The sequence below is a fragment of the Miscanthus floridulus genome, chromosome 19 (assembly GCF_019320115.1).
Source record: "Miscanthus floridulus cultivar M001 chromosome 19, ASM1932011v1, whole genome shotgun sequence".
Classification (NCBI taxonomy): Eukaryota; Viridiplantae; Streptophyta; class Magnoliopsida; order Poales; family Poaceae; genus Miscanthus; species Miscanthus floridulus.
The window spans coordinates 13,215,676-13,235,422 of NC_089598.1; the positions used below are offsets into that span (position 1 = coordinate 13,215,676).

Consider the following 19,747-nt stretch of genomic DNA (forward strand, 5'->3'; position numbering starts at 1 on the left):
ATTCATTTTGATACTATATATCTATAAGATTTTGTACGCCAAGGTCATTTTGATATATATCTATAAGAGATGGAGACAACACTCAAGGTGTGACGTGATGGATGTGTTCTAAGTAATTCCCGGGTCAGCAAAGAAAAGGATGTGATTGCATTTATATAGTAGCATCTGTTCCAGGTTTCAACTCACATTTTTCACCTAAACCTCTTAGTATATGTGTTCATCTCATGATGTCATTTGCTCTTCCTCGGTTAGAGGTCATGCATGGGGCCATTACTTCTGCCAAGCTTATAAGTGGATTCGGTATTATTAATTAACTAATTAATTTGCACATCTTGAGTGAGATTTCTATGGGCTCAAGATATGCCTGAATACTAGGGTGACACATTTATTATTAGGAGTGTCAGATAGAGACATAATAGTGTATGCATTTGTATGTATAGTAGTCCAGGCATGATGATGTCACTAGCTTTCTGAACATCATGGGACTCTTTCACTTATGGATTCAGGCGCTTTGCCCACTGCCTGCAGCACTCGGCAAAGCCCCAAATACACTTGGCAAAGGCTTTGCCGAGTGCCGCACTTGGCAATGGCCACTCGGGAAAAAATGACCGGCAAAGCAGCCTTTGCCGAGAGCCATTTGTCGGGCACTCGCCAAAGCTTTTGCAGAGTGCCGAGCCAGCCTTCGGCAAAGAAAATGGCCCAGGAAACGGTGACGGCGGCTTTGCCGAGTGCCAACCCGGACGGCACTCGGCAAAGTTTTTTGTTTTTAATTTTTTTTAAAATTCTTTCTTTGCCGAGCGCCGCCCGGGATGGCACTCGGCAAAGTTTTTAATTTTTTTTAAATTTCTTTGCCAAGCGCCGTCCGGGATGGCACTCGGTAAAGTTTTTTTTGTTTAAAAATTTCTTTGCCGAGCGCCGGACGGGTGGCACTCGGCAAAGTTTTTATTTTTTTTAAAAAAAAATCTTTGCCGAGTGCTATGGTCATGGCACTCGGCAAAGCTGGGAAACGGGTTGCTACATTTTCCAGCTTTGCCGAGTGCAGTGACTATTGCACTCGGCAAACTGACCAAAAACAGTGTTTTTTATTTTTTACATTCCATCACGACAAACACAAATTATCACATATATCTCACATCCATCCAAACATGCATCACATATTTATCACATCCATCGCATATATCACAGTTATCCAAATATACCACTAGTGCATGACAAGTATATCAGAAATCCATCACGAAGTGAACAACAAATGCAAATACAACTAATGCTACTCATCAGAAAGGTGGAAACTGAGTGCCTGGTGAATGAAAAGTTGGATCAGTCGGAGGCGCATGAGCTGGATTATTTGAACCCTCCGACTGAGGCTACACAAAGGAGAAGACATTGCATGTGTTAGACAAGATTACTTGGATAGCTAATCTAGGTCATACAAGCAAAGCACAAGCAAAAACTCACAGGAGTAGCTGCAACTGCAGGAGTCGGAGGTGGAGCGAACAGCCCAGGTGGCACAGCTAGACCCGTATATTGCCCAAGAGTCTGCATGAACTGCATCATTTCCGCCATCCTCTGCGCCTGGGCCTCTCGCGCGGCCCGCTCGGACTGTAGCTGGGCCGCCAGGTCCTGACGTTGCCTTGCTTCTTCTTCCAGCCGGGCCTGCAATATTTCACTCCAATGTTTCAGTAATGCAAAGCTAATTAAGGTGTGTAAAGATCAATCTACGACGAGTAAAATAGGAATAACCTCGAGTGCGTCGACCCGTTGCTGTGAAGCGCTTGGCCGTGGCCGTATGGCCGGGCCTTCACTCGTGCCCCGTGCTCGGATCTGGGAGAGAGAGGGAGTAGAGGTCGAGTCGATGACGCCGTCACCAAGCCAGTACCACCCATGCTTCTTGCCTCCACCCACCCTCATGACGATCTCTGCATCAAAGTCCTGGGTGCTCGGGTCGTACTGTGGCCCATGGACCGACCTTGCCGCCGACGTGTACTCACTGATGCGGGTGTGGACACTCGGGTTGGTGTATGCCTCGGGCGGGTCCTCTGGGTTGTAGGAGACGGCAGACGTCGCGTTGCCCTTGTGGGACATACACCATGCCTGGAAGTCGGAGCATTGCTGACCACCATGTGCCTCCGACTACGAGAAAGACAGCAAGATGATTAGAAATCAGGCATAATTGAGCGTCAGAATAGATAAATGAATTCGCGTACCCATAATTGTTTGTATCTGGCGAGGTTGCGGTTGGCTTGATGGTGTGCTGGACCTTGCATCTGCAAACGCCGCTCCCGGGCAGCTTCGTGCGTCTCGGCCCATGCGGGCGTGAACCACTTGTCCACGATCATCGTCCAGCACTCGGGATACGAGGAGCACCACCAGGGACACATCTACACATCATCAAGTATTTGACATATAAAAAGATCAAATTAAACCAACTTAATCTCAAAACGAATCAATATTAATGTTCTTTATCTACCTCAAGGTACTGGTCCTGGGTCAGCGTCATCTTTCTGGCTTCTTCTTTGCTGACCTTCTCTCCAAGTTTTGACCCGTAGTAGGTTATGATGCTCTGGATGCGCGTCTCGTGATGCATGTTGGTGATGAGTTTTTTACAGGCTTTGGTAGCCACCAAATCTGCCCTGGCCTCAGATCCCTCCTCGCATCTGAAATAAGTCTGCATACAGACGCGATGTATCCATTCATTATTTCAAGAAAAATCCAATGAATGCGATGTATTGAGCAGTGTAGTGCGAGGGAGACTTACCCAAAACTCCGCCTTCACCCGCTCCGCCTTGTTGGGGTCACCCACATCGGGGGCGGCGGCGTAGTGGTCAAACGTCCAGGGTGGCTCCCTCCTGCTGGCGTAGTCAACCAGGCCAGGATAGTGTTGCCTGCACAGAAGACCCAGGACGCCATTGACCAGGCGTCCGTGACCACCACCCGACACAATCGTCCAGTTCTTGCACAAGTAATTAAGAAAAATTATTAGTTTCTCTATCGATTTTCAACATATCATATGAAGTGGTGGTGATTAAATCTAAAGTTACTTACTTTTGCCCTTCAGGGCAAATCATTGGGCGTTGGTGAGGAAGCGGAACCGGAGGGAGGCTCGCCGGACCTCGTAAGTAGATGTTGGACGAACCAGAGGAAGCAGAACCCGTACCATCCTCCTCGTGCGTCCCTTCCCCCTCGTGCGCCCCCTCCTCCTCGTCCGTCTGCCGAACCAGCTCGTCGTCGTACCCGGGCCTCGCCTCCCCTCGTCCTCCTCATGCTGTGTGGTAGGAGGCGGCGGCGGCTACCTCCTGCGGCCGCTGCTCCTCCTCCCCCTCCTGTCCGACGGCCCCTCACCTGGAGCGGCATCTGCAGTGCGTCGTGTTTGGTAAAGCGAGGACACGTCCCTATGACGGTCGCTTCGGCCCGCCATCTTTGTTTAATCACCTGCAATTAAAAAGAATAAACAAGACGTAATTAGAAATAGAAATAGATGCAAAATAAACAAAACATAATTATAAAAACATAGTATTACATGTATTAGAAATAATCTTCATGATTGGGATTAGCTGGATCATAGGTCTCATCATCACTATCAACATTGTCATTGCCCAAATAATCAACACTATCCGAAGGAGGAATGTTGTCTTCATTGTCATTGCCTAAACGTAATCGCTCAAGCATTTCGAAGTTCTTCACATTTTGCACCTCATCTCCAGCGTCCTCGTCATCAACCCTTTCATTGTCTAGTTCCATTCCGATGGCTTCGGTTAAGTCTATCTCAAACCTCCCTTCTAACCCCTCTTCTTGAAAGAACTCTCCATCATATGTGTGTGGGTTGAAGTTGTAATCTTCATCGTTTGGGACAGGTAGTTTACCGTGTGGCGAGACCTTGTGCATGATATCCCAACCCTTAAGATGCCCTTTGGTTTAGCACGCGTATGACGTATAATAAACCTGCGTGGCCTGTTGAGCCACAATATAGACATCGTCTCCTGGATAGACGGAATCCTATCGAATTTCGACTAGCCCAAATTAGGGGTCCGTCTCGTTACTCAAGTATCAAACCAATGGCATTTGAATATGACAGGATAAAAAGGTTTGACACCATAAAATGAAAGTTTGTATATTTCTTCAATTCTTCCATAATAGTCGAGGCCATCAGTGTCGGGCGTAAAAACTCCACTATTTGTGGTTTTTTTATTAGGCCGACTCTGCTCGTAGCTTGCTGTGTGAAAGCGATATCCATTCACGTCATAACTGATAAATGACCTGACCCTTAAGGCACAGTCGTTTGCAACCTGTCTCAACTCATCACTTATAGAAGCATCGGTTTGGGCCTGCAAGCTCAAGTGGGATAGATCGTTATATTATTCGAACATACGAGCAACTTGGAATGTCGAACTAAGTACGAGCTAAATTGGACGGTACCATATTTTTGAACCAAGAAATGAAACCGGGCCTCCCTGGTCCTGCACCCTGTATAGTGGTAATTTTTTTTAAAATGTTCGTGGGGACACTCGGCAAAGAGCGTGCCAAATTTTTTTTTAAATGTTTATCGAGTGCCTCTCCGCCCGGCACTCGGTAAAGTGGTAATTTTGTTTTTTTTTTTTAAATACGATGGAGTGCGGTTTAGGGTTTAAATTAAAAAAAAATCTTTACCGAGTGCCCCGATCTGGCACTCGACAAACCGGCAGCCCTAGTCCTTTGCCGAGTGTCAGGATCTGGCACTCGGCAAAGAAGTGGTTTACCGAGTGCCTACCCGCTGGCACTAGGCAAACCTGGACGGCAGGTGACGGCCGTTACCTGGCGCCGTTTTTTACCAAACGTCAAAGTTTACCGAGTGCCTGACACTCGGCAAAAAGGGTCTTTGCCGAGTGTCTGGCTTTGCCGAGTGCTCGACACTCGGCAAAGCCTTCTTTACCGAGTGTATATCTTTGCCGAGTGCGGCACTCGGCAAAATAGCTTTTTGCCAAGTGCCCGATTTTTAGCCCTCGACAAAGAAAGTTGCACTCGGTAAAGACCCTGTTTCCGTAGTGTTTGTGAAGTTGCAGCGGATTCATTGTCAGGGTATATTGTAAGAGGTTTATGTGAGCTAAAGATATCCCTGATTAAGGTCAGGGTATTCATTGTCAGTGATAAAAGGTCTCAGAGATGGTAAGGAAAACTGGAGTCGTTGATTGAGATATATTTTATTGTGTGCTGGCGGACTTGACAGGTCAGGTGATATCTCCAAGGGATAGAGATAGAGTACGTGTGTTGCCATCATCTCATCTCATATGAATGAATGTTTTGCTTAGTGACTAAGAGATGAGATAAGAGTACACCTAAGGCTGCGTAGAGCTAGAGATACTAGTATATATATACTAGAGGCAGCGGAACGCGGATTCTCTTCTCCGTCCGTTGCTGACCGTGACCAGTCGGCGTGCTTCCTTTCATCAGCATCGACGACATTATTGACCAGTCGTCCGTTGCTGTGCACCCCCCATGCTTTGTTGCCAAGTCTCGACTTCGCCTCGCGTGTGGCGCTAGACAGCAGGACGGCCATACGAGACAAGGATTCGTCGTGCTAGGAACTGCCGATCGAGCGCCCGAGCCTGTAGCTGTAGGAACAAAAACACAACACTCTCCTCTCTCTCTCTCCGTCTGCGACCGGTGAGTCCACACGCCACACGCCACATGCTACCTTTGTTTGATATATGATGTTTTGCTAGAGAAATTAACCTCTCAACTACCTATTGCATACGGCATACCTATGCATCACTACGGCCGGCGGCTCAAATACGTATTAGCGACGGTTCAAGGTATATATTGGCCCCGTTTGGCTGGTAGAATTTTGACTGAAACTGGTTGAAAAACACGGTTCTGGTTGAATTGTTGTGAGAGAAAAACACTGTTCTGGTAAAAAAAAAACCAAACAAGTCGAATATAGGATAAGCCGAACGAGACCATTATAGTAGTGACAGGAAAGAAGCATGTCTGTCTGTCCACACACTGCCATTGCATATGTTGTTCTGCTATATACTTATAATAATAATAATAATCGTTTTCGACAATGACAGAGACGACCAATGCCGATGCATGTGTGTACCTTGAATTGAATCGATCGGTCGCTGTTAGCACGATGCGGTGGCGCGAACAACAGTTTTAAATGTACATTAATTATGGGCTTAATTATTTGGTTCACTGACTCGCAGACTTGTTTGGCACCACGCTATTGATTTTGAGCGTCTGGCGACCATGCCAACAAGCCAAGGACGAGAGCACGCCACAAACCAAATAAAGAAGCCATATATTAGCACATTTCATATATAATATAGTAGTCTCTCCAACCACACGCACACAAACAATGGTTCGTTTTATAAGATGGTACTACCAAGGGTCCATTTGGTTCAGCAGTTGTAAAATAAAAAAGGATGATTTGAGTTATGAGCTATGGGTCCTGGAAAAGACATAAGCTGAGTTTGGTTGGAACAACTCAACTCTGAAACCTACCCACTCTCTCTATCTTCCTTAAAACAGTTGCGAAACATCTCCTTATTTCCATGCATTCGGAAAATGGCCACAATAATAAAAAAAAGCAGGGTCCAAGGTGCGTTAGTAGCTTTCAAAAGCTCTTTTAGTTCAGCGTGAATTTGGGCAACACCGAGTTATTCGCCACAAGCTGGCGACGTGGCATGTCTAGCGAGGAACGTCGAGTCTACGTCGAGCTTTGGATCCATTATTTCTACAAATAATTATGTCAGGGGTCTATTTATAAAAATAGTTTATAAAAAGAGGTAAAATAGAATTTTTTTACCACGACCAGGTGCTCCTAGATGGATTTCTCCACCAACGTGGGTAGCAAAGATGAATGTGGATGTAGCTGTTGGAAAGACTTCGGACGTGGCTGTTAGATTGTAAACGTGACACGGCTCATGGGTCTGCCGTATTCGGCTCTCCATCGTGCCTATATGTACACAATATAGGTCCCTGAGTAATGCATCGCGTATTCCACAATTCCTATTACGCTTTCATGGTATCACGGACGGTTCGCTCCTGCGGCCGCTTCCGCAAACCCTAGCCGCCGCTGACTACGTCGTCGGCTCGCCGCCGCTGACCTCACGTCGCCGGCCCTTCCACTGCCCTACCCCGAGCGCTCCGCATGGTCGACCATGGATTGCTGCGTCCTCACCTGGGTCTACGGCACCGTGTCCAACGATCTGCAGCAATCGTTGATGATTCGGGATCCCAACGCTCGCGCTGCCTAGCTCTACCTTGAGGATGAATTCCTCGGGCAGCATGAGTCTCGCGCCCTACTGCTAGAGGCTAAATTCCGCTCCTTCAAGCAGGGCGCCCTCTCCATCACGGACTACTGCCGCCGCCTTGAGACGATGGTCGCCTCCCTCGCCGAGTTCAATGATCCGATCAGTGATCGACAACTCGTCCTTACCCTCTTCCGTGGACTCAACGACAAATTTCGCCACATGGTGTCGAATATGAAGATGCAGCAGCCCTTCCCCACGTTCGACGGGGCACGCACGCTGCTGCTCCTCGAGGAGATCGACCTCAACGACATCACTGCTAACAACATTCATGCCACACCGCCGGCGCCGTCGGCCCTGGTCGCTGCACCAACGCCACCTCCGCAGCGCCCTCCTGCACTGGCCCCCGCTGGTTCCGGCGCTCCTGCTGGATTGCGCAACCCGCGCCGCCGTGGACGCGGCGACAAGTCTAGTGGCGGCACTGGTGGACCTCGACATGGTGGTGGCGCACCATTTGGCCCAGGCATGGGTCACACCAATCCCTGGTCTGGTACTGTCCAGCTGTGGCCGCACGGTTACAGTGGTCTATCTGGCCACATGCTACGTCCTCCGTCCGCGCCGTACGACCACCCCCAGCCTGCATTCAACATGTTGCCCTACTACCCAGCGACAGCCCCAGGGTTCGCACCGCCACCTCCAGGCTTCACGTACGGAGGCGTAGCTCCCAAGTTCGCCCCGTCTTCGGCGTCCTTGTCGGGTACACCACCTCTGCCTACGCCGTGGAACCCCATGTCTGGTGGATCTTGGGACCAGACATCACTCGTCAATAACTTCAACACGATGTCCCTGACGCCGCCTACCAACCCCGCCGAGTGGTATGCTGATTCTAGTGCCGGTTCTCACATGACCGCCCACTCTGGTATTATCTCTTCTCCTCGGCCTCCCTCCTTGTTTGGTCCTTCATCCATCGTTCTTGGTAATGGTGCCTTGCTGCCCGTTACTTCTATTGGTTCATTCTCTTTTCCTGCACCACGTTGTCCTCTTGTTCTAAATAATGTTTTAGTTTCAGCTGGCATTATTAAGAACTTAATTTCAGTACGCCGGTTCACCACTGATAATAATTGTTCTATAGAGTTTGATCCTTTTGACCTTTCTGTGAAGGACCTTCAAACACGGAGCGTGATCGCCAGGTGCAATAGCACGGGTGACCTCTACCCGTTCTTCACGCCCACCAGCAGCATACCTGTACTCGTAGCTCATACCTCCACCTCAACCCTGTGGCATCGTCGCCTCGGTCATATCGGCTCCGAAGCTCTGTCCCAGCTTATTACCTCTCATGCTATTTCATGTAATAAACCCAAACGTGATCACATATGTCATGCTTGCCAATTAGGCCGTCATGTTCGTCTTCCTTTTGGGACATCTTCCTCTCGAGCTATCAACAAATTTGATTTAATACATTGTGATCTTTAGACATCCCCTGTCGCTAGTGTGTCGGGTTACAAATATTATCTCGTTATTGTCGATGATTGCTCCCACTATGCTTGGACATTTCCGCTTCGTCTTAAATCCGATACTTTTGCCACCCTCTCTAACTTTTTTGCCTATGTGCACACGTAGTTTGGCACTCCTGTCAAGGCCGTCCAGTGCGACAATGGCCATGAGTTCGATCACTCCTCGGCCCGCACGTTCTTCCTCTCACAGGGTGCTGTCCTTCGCATGTCATGCCCATACACCTCTCAGCAAAACGGTAAAGCTGAGCGCGCTCTTTGTACCATTAATAATATTGTGCGCTCTCTTCTTTTTCAGACCAACCTTCCACCGGTCTATTGGGCTGACTCTCTACTTACTGCCACCTATCTCCTTAACCGTCATCCCACTAAGACCCTCAGCGGCCTCACACCGTTTTTTTGCTCTCTACGGTACTCATCCTTCCTACACTCATCTTCGAGTTTTTGGATGTGCCTGTTATCCCAACTTGTCCTCCACTGCTCCACACAAACTATCACCTCGTTCCTCCTTGTGTGTGTTCCTTGGTTACTCTTCCGATCACAAGGGTTATCGATGTCTCGACCCCCATTCCAACAGGATCATCATCTCCCGTCATGTGGTTTTTGATGAGTCCATGTTGACCTCACCCTCGGATCCCACCACTTTGGATTTTTTGAACGACGATGATATTTCCACTATGCCCATCGGGCCAAGTGTTGTGGTTGTAGGTACTCCTCCTGACGCTCCCGCCGCACCTCAGCCACCCGTGCCCCCGCATCGGCACCTGGGGCATCTGGTGCCCACTCGCCGGTGCCCAGCTCGCCGCCCTCTGGTTTGGGCGGTACTGCTGCTGCTGCGCCTAGCACGTCACCCGCCATCCAACTAGGCTCTGGCTCGGGTCCTGCTAGCGCTCCCTTGGCGTCCGGCTCTGATGCCCCTGCAGACGTTCAGTCCCAGGCTGCTGCCAGTAGAGCTAGCCGCACTGCTGCTACACAGCCTACATCCATCGTGGGCTCTGGCTCGGGTCCTACTGGCACTCCCTCGGTGTCCGGCTCTGCTGCCCCTGAGGACGTCTAGTCCTAGGCTGCTGCTAGTAGAGCTGGCCGCACTGCTGTTACACAGCCTCAGTCCATCGTGCCTGTGGTGAACGATCACAGCATGCGGACTCGCGGCAAGTCTGGTTTTATTCAGCCAGTGGATCGCCTGAACCTTCACACAGCGCCCCTCTCGCCCCTATCGAAGACCTTTCGCTCCGCCTTAGCTGATCCAAACTAGAGAGTAGCGATGCAGGACGAGTTTGATGCCCTCTTGGCCAACGACACCTGGACTTTGGTTGCTCGTCCGCTCGGTGTTAACGTCGTCACCGGTAAATGGGTTTATCATCACAAGTTTTTGGCTGATGGCTCTCTTGATCGTTACAAGGTCAGGTGGGTGCTTCGAGGTTGCACTCAGCGCCCAGAGATTGATTATGAGGAGACTTTCAGTCCAGTCATCAAGTCGGTCACAGTCCGCATTGTTCTTTCATTGGCTATGTCTCGCTCTTGGCCGATTCACCAGTTGGACGTCAAGAATGCTTTCCTCCATGGGACATTGACTGAGACCGTTTACTGTGAGTAGCCGTCTGGATTTGTTGACTCCTCCTGACTCAATTATGTGTGCAAGTTGAACAGATCACTGTATGGACTGAAGCAGGCACCTCGCGCGTTTGTTGAGGCCAAGGCAGACACCTATCTGTTCATCTACCGCCGTGGTGCTAACATAGCTTTTTTGCTTCTCTATGTGGACGATATTGTTCTCACTGCCTCGTCACCAAGTTTTCTCCAGCAGGTTATTGCAGCTCTCCAGCGAGAATTCTCTATGATAGATATGGGTCCTCTTCATCACTTCTTGGGTCTCTCTGTTGATCGTCGAGTTGATGGTTTATTCCTCTCTCAGAGATAGTATATGCTGGATATTCTGGACCGTGCTGGTATGCGTGATTGCAAGCCTTGCAGTACACCTGTCGATACTCATGCCAAGATGTCTACTGATGGTGTCCTAGTGGCTGATCCGACACATTTTCACAGCATTGCTGGCGTGCTTCAGTACCTCACCTTCACGCACCCTGATCTCGCCTACGTCGTTCAGCAGGTCTGTCTTTATATGCATGATCCGAGAGAGCCGCACCTCGCCGCCATGAAGCGCATTCTGCGCTACATTCAGGGTACCCTGGACCTCGGTTTTCACCTTCTTTGCACCTCGACTGTTGATCTCACTGTGTACACTGATGCTGATTGGGCCGATTGTCCCGATACTCGTCGTTCCACTTCTAGCTACGGTGTATTTTTGGGTGATAATTTGATTTCCTGGTCTTCCAAGCGTCAGGCGACAGTCTCTAGATCCAGTGCAGAGGCCGAGTATCGCGCTGTCGCAAATAGAGTTGCGGAGGCGTGTTGGTTGCGTCAACTCCTCCATGAGCTCTATTGCCCTCTTTGGCGAGCCACCGTTGTGTACTGTGACAATGTCAGTGCCGTTTATTTGTCCACCAACCCCGTTCAGCACCAGCGGACCAAGCATGTGGAGATTGATTTACACTTTGTTCGTGACCGCGTCGCCCTTGGAGAAATTCGAGTTCTTCATGTCCCCACGACATCTCAGTACGTCGACATCTTCACCAAGGGCCTCCCGACGTCCGTTTTCGTGGAGTTTAGGTCCAGTCTCAATGTTCACGGTGCTCCCAGTTCCGACTGCGGGGGAGTGTTAGATTGTAAACGTGACACGGCCCATGGGCCTGCCGTATCCGGCTCCCCATCGTGCCTATATGTACACAATACAGGTCCCTGAGTAATGCATCGCGTATTCCACAATTCCTATTACGCTTTCAGTGGCAACAATTGTTGCATTAGAGAGCGGTGATGTAGGCATATTCCTAGGCGCCTCAGTGGTTTCGATGAACGGGATCCCTGAATCATTGGGAGGCGATGGCACGTAGAGAAGGCTTGTGCTTAGCAAATGATCTTTACCTAAGTAAGACAATCAAGCTTGAGAGAACGTTGTCCGGGTCCTCAAGGAGGATGGAATGGGTCCCTATGGACATATTATTCGAGAAATCTAAGGCGGTGGCGGAGCATTTCAAGCGATAGAGTTTGTACACGAAGGACGGGCGTCCAACGACGAGGCTGGCGGGCTTTTGAGAAACTCGATTTATGAGTCGTTAGAAAAGTATGTATGGTTATTTGGTGTTCCTCCAGAGGAAATTTGTAATTAGATTTCGCTTGTTGACTACTCCCTCCGTCCTAAAAAAAATACAATTCTCGTTTATCGAGAAGTCAAACAGTTTGAACTTTGACTAAATTTGTATAAAAAATACTAACATTCATGATATAAAATAAGTATCATTAGATTAGTTATAGAATATATTTTCATAATAAAATTATTTAAAGACATAAATGCTAATACTATTTAATATAAAGTTGGTAAAAAATGAGCTTGTTTCACCGGCACGGTTTCGACAATTATATTCTTTTGGGGACTAGAGTATCTCCAAGAGTATCTAATATTTTTTTCTTAAAAACATGGAGTTTTACGACTCCTAAAAAAGTATTGGAATGAATAAAGAAGGTCATCTTCAAGAGTTTCTAATAATGCACTCCTAAAATATAGAAGACAATTTTACATCAGCAATCCTATACTATTTCTAAATTATCATAAACACTTTTATATATTCTTTCTCTCTTGTACATTTGTATCAGGAACCCTTTCCTACTCTTTATTCTTTTCATGCTCTTCCACCTTTAGACTGGCCGACAAACACGCGAGGGGAGAGAAGATACGCGCGACACAGACGCGTGTAACTTTACGTGGAACATGGTAACTTTTTCCAAGTTTTAAAAAATTAGAAGGATGAATTAGGAGTTGTTAAAGAGGAATTTTTCCTCGTCTGGCTAAACACCAAGGATTAAGAAGGGGTCCAGGGAACTCTCGGAGGTGCTAACCATCAGCGATCCTAAAGGAAAAGTGGATCTCGTCATTTATGCTTTCTCGTTTGATTAGACATTGCCAATATCCGTGACCAGGAGGCACGTGGGCCGGGAAAGCTGGAGTTTCCTTCATGCCATCCGGTTGCCGCTGCAGGGGACACGAGTCTCTGGGCCAGATCAAGTGGGCGTGCCGCGTGCGACGCCTGTCTCCCGAAGCCTGGTCCTGCTGGGCTGGGCTCTCCAGTTTCAGCGGCGCTACTCCTCGCGTGCCAGCCCCAGGAGCCTGCTGCTGCTGTGCTGCATTTGCATGTGCATGCGAGACCAGGAGACGCAGTGACGCACAGGCCAGACGCCATAGCGGCAGCGCACCTGATCGCTGGCATGTTTATCAACCATGATATAGTCTCTTTCACAACAAAACAGCATCAACCGGTTTATAAACCACAGAAACAAGCGAACATTCGTCCTCGGAACGGCAGACGAGCAGAGGTAGCAGCTGCGAAGCACACCCCCTTCTTCGGTCTCCACTCCGCCTCCATCCCCACCATACATTCCATATCGATCGCGCATTGAACGTCGGCCGATGCTTGCCAGTGCCAGCAGCAGCACCTCACCTACCCATGCCTGCCCAAACTCGGCATTGTTTCGTTGTCCATCACAAGTCACAACAATGCAATTCATCATAATAAGAACATGACAGTATCAAGGGGCTGAAGCCGCCAAAGAACTAACACCAAGCATTGCAGAAAGCGTGCCAACAACCATCAGCTTGCATACAGCTAACCAAAACGAACAACAAAAGCCAGCTCCCACGACCTTGCTAACCAAGTGCTCCCACTACTGCATGATTGATTAACCGCGACGACGGCCAGAGGCTTCCGTGGCAGACTCCATTTTTAGCCCGTCACGGTAAATCGATCGATTAACGGAGGCGGGCATTTTCTTATTTGTCGAGACGGGCACTTTTGCCCGCCTCGGAAAATCAATTTTTCGAGGCGGACACCATAAAATGCCCGCCATGGTTAACCGTGGCGGATATTTTAAGGTGCCCGCATCGGAAAATCGATTTTCCAAGGCGGGCACGGAAAAAGGCCCGCCTCCTAAAAAAACAGGCCCAGCTCCCGGCCCATCTCAGCCCGTACACGCTCCTCGTATATATATACATCGCTAGGGTTTCCTTCACTCACAGCCCACCGCCGCTCGGCGCGCCCTCTCCCTCACCCCCGACGCCGCTCCCTCTCCCTCTCCCTCACCTCTCTCCCTCTCCCTCACCAGATCCGGCGGCCTCTCTCCGTCGCCATCTCCTACCTCCGGCCGCAACACCCCATCTCCTCCTTCCTACCTTTGGTGGCGGCGCCCAATCTCCCTCCTCCCTCCGGCAGATCCTGGCGGCTCAGTTGCGGGCGGTGCCTGGCGCAGACCGCCTCTCCCCATGGCGGCGGCGGCGGCGTGGATCTCGGTGGTGGATCTCCCCACGGCGGCGACGGCCCCCTCCTCCCTGCGCACGACGGTGGCCGTGGTGGTGAGCGGCGCATGCCCGTGCTGTAGGTACAAATCCCTCTCTCCCTCTCCATCGCCCTCACTCTTTCCTCTCTTCCTTCTTCATCTTCTCTCTCTTTCTCCTAGGGCTGAAGATCCGGCGGCGTGGAGGTGCATGTCAATCCGGCATGGAGGAGGTCGGCCGTGGCCAGATCTGGCGAGGAAGAGGTCGGGTACGCCTAGATTCGGCGACGGCGGCAGTGCTGCAGCCCTGGATGGGCTCGGCGGGCCCATGGATGGGCTCAGCGGGCCTGTCCAGGGTTTTCTTTTCTTTTTTTTTGTTTTTTTGAAATTATTAACCGCGGCGGGCACATCTAAGGCGTCCGCCGCATTAAATCATTAACCGCGGCGGGCAAAGTGGTCCGCCGTGGGAAGGCCACGATTTACCGTGACCTCTTCGCGGTGGCGGACGGCTTTACCCGCCGTGGTAAACAAAAACGTCCGCCGCGGAAGTGTTTTTCTGTAGTAGTGTCCTATGCGTTTTCTTCTTCTGTATACAAATAATAGACTTTATATAAAACTAGAATTCTGTGATAGCAATTGTTCTCTCCCTCTCTGCGTTCCATCCCTCTGCGAAGTACCAAGGACGAGCTAGTAAAGGAGGAGTACTGATGTTACACAACACACACACAGCTATACCACGTGTGAAGTACAAAATGTTCATTACTACTTTCCTAACTATCATCAGTATGGTCCTTTCTTAGTTTTTTACCTACTTGCATTATTGTCGCCAATAAAACCATAATATGGGGACCGGCTGGGAGCCACGAGTGACGAGCGAGTTCACAGTGTAACAGCAAATATATGCATCCATTCACCTACTTGTCGCCGGGAAACGACAAGACCTGTGCACAAAGGTCCGGAATGTGTTGTAAGCCCTGTGAGATTATATAATAATCAAATTAATAGGCCTGGAAAGACTATGAAACAATAGAATAAAGTTATACATTTGGGAGAAGCTCTATCCAAATGGAAATTTGCCAGGCAGCATGATGAAAGGAAGTTCTGGTGGAGGGAAAATCTGAAAAGAGAGAATTCCGTATTTGACATCAGACAAATGACCTGTTCCCTTCTTGGCCCTCAAAAAATTTTCGTTCCCTATTTGACACCGAGTTCAACTTTCGTTCCTTATACGACACTCCGTTGGATTTTCCATCCATGAACCGTTAACTGCCATGCGAAAAGATGATTTTGCCCCTGTGGGCCCCACCACCCTTCTCCCCTCCTCTCCTCCCTTTCTCCCAACGTGTACGCGCCCGTATAAGCAGCACGCCGGCGGTGGAGACGGAAATGGGCTCTGACTCAGCGAGGCCACGGAGACGCTTGACGGACAGCTCCTCGAGGTGGAGGCAGGAGCGGAGGACAGCCTCGATTCCCTTGGCTCCGAAGGCACAGGAGCCGACGGAGAGCTTGCGGAGGTTAGCGGCCGCAGCGGCAAGCGCGGCGACCCCATCGTCGGTGACCGTGCGCAGGGAGCGGAGTTTGAGGCGACGAAGGCCCGGGGCGAGGTGGTCGGCAACTTGCGCGAGAGCCGGGTCGCCCACGCTCTCAGCGCGGCGGTCGCACTTTAGCGCGAGCTTGGAGACGGCGGGGAAGCGCGCGAGGAGGCGGGGGACGGCCGAGTCGGCGAGCAGCGGTGCCCTGGCGTCGAGCACGAGGCGAAGGCGGGAGGCGGCCTCTACGGCTAGCCAGCGGCGGCACACGAGGGAGCAGCGCTTGCGGTCGCCGGAGCCGAGGAGACCGAAGACGAGGGTGAGGAGCTCCTCGGGGAGGTCGGCGGTGTGGTCCTCCCCGGCGGCCTCGGCGATGGAGGAGAGGACCTGCGGCGGCGCGGAGAGCGCGGGGGACGGAGGCAGGAGCGGGGGCTTGCGGCGGCGCGGGACGGAGGGGCACTGGCCCATGGGGCACGGGGCGGCGGCGGATCTGCCGAGGAACGGGAGGAGAGGAGGGAGAAGGGTGGTGGGGCCCACAGGGGCAAAATCGTCTTTTCGTATGGCAGTTAACGGTTCATGGATGGAAAATCCAACGGAGTGTCGTATAAGGAATGAAAGTTGAACTCGGTGTCAAATAGTGAACGAAAAATTTTTGAAGGCCAAGAAAGAAACGAGTCATTTGTCTGATGTCAAATAAGGAATTCTCTCATCTGAAAATCCTAAAGGACTTCAAGGAATTAACTGTAGTTCAGATACAAAATGGGCACCTACTTGTCAGCTTTGGGATGATAAATGGATGGACATGTCAGCTAAACTCAAGTTTCCTGAACTTTACTCATTTGTGAGAAACAAAGTCATTTCTGTGAGCAAAGCAAGGGAACACACTCAGATCAGTGTGCTCTTCCATTTACCACTTTCTGATCTGGCATATTCCCAAATGCTAAGTCTGACAGACAACCTTGAGGGCACTCATTTCACAGCTGAAAATGACTCTTGGAACTATATATGGGGTTCCAACATGTTTGCAGCAACCAAGGCTTACAAAAATCTAATAGGCCGCCGTACAGTTCATCCAGCCTTTAAATGGCTGTGGAAGACCTCCTGCCAACCAAAGATTAAAGTTTTCTTTTGGTTACTCCGAGAAGACCGGCTGAGTACAAGAAACATCCTAAGAAGGAAAAACATGCACTTAGAGTCCTATAATCGTGAGCTCTGTCAGCTTTCAACAGAAGGAACTCTCGCACATTTTTTTCTGGAGTGCCCTTTTGCCAAGTCCTGCTGGAGCTTAATCAATATACAAATACCAGACCAAGCCTCTTTCCCCCAAAGATCAGCTGAACTCTGAATTTTTTATGAATGCTGTGGTGGTCATGTGTTGGACCATATGGGGTGCTCGAAACAACTTGATTTTCAAAAGAATTAGTCCGACCATCCAAGCTACTAAAACTGCTTTCATCAAGGAGATGACCACCACGTCGTTAAGAGTAAAAGAAAGTCGTTCAGAAGACTTCTGCGCATGGATCCAAAGCTGGTTGTAATCTTAAAAAAGGATAGCATTTTTTTCCTTTTTTTTTTTTTTTGTCTCTTGAACCCTCTTGTAACAAACCTGCCTGTTTTGGTGCTCTTTTAATAAATTGCTTAACTGTAAGGGCCTAGACCCCTCCAGACCCTTCCAAAAAAAAAAGTTATACATTGAAAGTTGTTGTTTTATCCGGATCTCAATATTGCATTTTAGCTAATGCGAATCTTGTAAATAACAACATAAAATTGTACGCTGAAAATGGTCGGATAAATAATCGGAATACGGAATGTTAACCAACAGTTGTAAAGCGTGTTTTCCTTTCCTCACGAAGGACAGCTAGACCAAGAGACCAGAAAAAAGAGTACTATACCTGAGCACTTGGATTCGCGCAAGAATTGACCAAATAGAGAGTCCCCCCGAGATAGTTCAAGTCTGACTGCTTTTCCATCATCCAGCACTACTTGGACTTGTGATCCCGTCAATTTAGACCAGACTATAAAAAGCAATTAATTATGATTGTTTGCAGCCTTCCTATTTGGACTTGGACCATTCATGCATGGTTTACGCTAGCTGTTCCCAGTGGCGGATCTTGAAAAAATATTTAGGGGGGGGGGGGGGGGCTGAGCCAAAGAAAGCTAAACCAATTTAACACATTCCTCAACTAGAAACTCATCTTTAACCTCTATATGGAGCACTGCAGCACCTTCTTGGGGGGCTCTAATGGCAGCAAAATCCATGGGGGGGCTAAGGGGGGGGGGCTCCAATGGCGTGGCCAGGGTAGGGGGGGCTTGAGCCCCGGCAGCCCCCCCTTTAGATCCGCCCCTGGCTGTTCCATAACCGATCGCGGCCGGCCAGCCAGCCCGAAGTAGCCAACCTCCGATCTGAATGAGTATTATTATTATTGTAATAATATATCATCCTAAGGCAATGCTCCTTCATGTCATCGATCTACGTAAGTACTCCGCCAGTTCCAAATTATAAAATATTTTAGTCTTGTCTTAATTCAGATCTCTACAGTCCGGCCAAGTGTATATAGAAAAATACATGGACATCCGTCGTACGAAAGAAGATTTGTTATGAACTTATGAAGTACTCCGTATGTATATGTGTACGGTGCGTTTGTTTAAAACTATAGATGTCAACATATTTTTCTATATAATTTAGTCAAAATTGGAAAAGTTTAACTCGGAATAAAACTAAAAAGGAATTGTATTTATAGTCAGGGGAGAACTCCGTGCATATATGCCATCGTTATCAAGAAGTCACACTATGGCTCCGTTCGCTGGTCTGAAACTTGGCTGAAACTGGCTGGTTTTGTGAGAGAGAAACACTGTAACGGCTGGTTGAACAGTGTTCGCTAAGGAGGATCAGCTGGTGAAACCAGCGAACAGGCCCTATATATACTTGCCGCCTCTTCATGGCACCACTGAATTGACAGTTATTAATTAAGGGCACGGTTGTCCCCCCTCCCCCCCCCTCTCTCTCTATTGAAGCTCATCGTTCCAGTTTTCAAAACTGGACGTGCAGCGCGCAGCAGTGCCTGTGCCTCCCAAAGTTTCTTTTCATCGATTTTTAATCCCGTGGCCGGATCCAATTGACTTGGCTTGGCTCGCGGCAGCAGGATATATACGACCATGACAGCTCCACCCGCTGACGAGCCAGCAGCCGCCTATTCATGGTTCGCTCCCGCTGAGAAAGAGAAATCCAGCATCGTCAAAGCCTCAAAGCTGCCAGAATTCAAGCGTGGAGTACACGGGTCTGTTTGGTCGCCTTTCAAGTTCCAAAGGCTGACAATTATTTTTCCCACGTGCTACGGTTTTTATTTATGACGCTAGATATGAAAAGCTCGCCACACATTTCTCATCACAATCTAACTGTAACAGTGAAAAAAAACGATTAGATTATCAGTGTGAGGCGGCCGCGGACACTTGTCGCGGATTCATGCATAATCAAATTAAGGAGAATCAGTTGGAAAGAAAAATTATAACCCTCTCATCCGGCCGGTGGATAATTAATTATACATAGATACGTGGCTTGGATTCACGGCAGATGACCACGGTTGCCTCACGAGTCGAGTACGTAGTTCCCACCGATTCCCCCTCCCCCCGCACGATGCTGTATCAGCCACAGCAAAAGAAAAAGTTTCAGCCACAACAAAAGATGGAACAAGTTTGGCACGCCAAAATCACGGTTTAGTTTGCAGCTCCAACTCAAATACATGCTTCTTTACTAATTTTGCTTCCATAAAGAGATGCGATGCGAACGGACGGAGCAGAGCGGATGGCCTAATAAACGAGGATCTGCATTCTAACTCTCGGCGGGCGCTTTTTCGTACTTTTCAGCTTGTTTTTTAGTTAGAACAGTGTTTTCTCTCGTAGCAAATTAGATAAAACAGTGTTTCGTGTTTCTCGAAGTGAACCGTCCGAATCCGATCCCGGTAATCGCCTGACACGATCGATCGATCGATCGGTGCAGTTTCATCTTTCAAGCAATCCAAACATCGTGAATGAAATGGAGATGAATAGGGCAGGAAAAGGAAAGAGATGCAGCAGCTCCGTCGACCGATCGAGGTCTTGC

General features: G+C 49.2%; 2 protein-coding genes across 2 annotated transcripts; one reads left to right on the forward strand and one right to left on the reverse strand.

Annotated features, from left to right (window-relative positions):
- The first annotated feature begins 7,355 nt into the window (after positions 1 to 7,355).
- Positions 7,356 to 9,580, forward strand: LOC136525574 (DNA-directed RNA polymerase II subunit rpb1-like). The gene is made up of 3 exons (XM_066518517.1): positions 7,356 to 8,145; positions 8,323 to 8,471; positions 9,446 to 9,580. Exons 1-3 carry the CDS (start codon positions 7,356 to 7,358, stop codon positions 9,578 to 9,580), a joined length of 1,074 nt encoding a protein of 357 aa, XP_066374614.1.
- A 5,801-nt stretch (positions 9,581 to 15,381) lies between these two features.
- LOC136525575 (F-box protein At1g47056-like) lies at positions 15,382 to 16,116 on the reverse strand. The gene has a single exon (XM_066518518.1). The coding sequence runs from the start codon at positions 16,114 to 16,116 to the stop codon at positions 15,382 to 15,384; it is 735 nt and encodes a 244-aa protein (XP_066374615.1).
- Between the last annotated feature and the right edge of the window lie 3,631 nt (positions 16,117 to 19,747).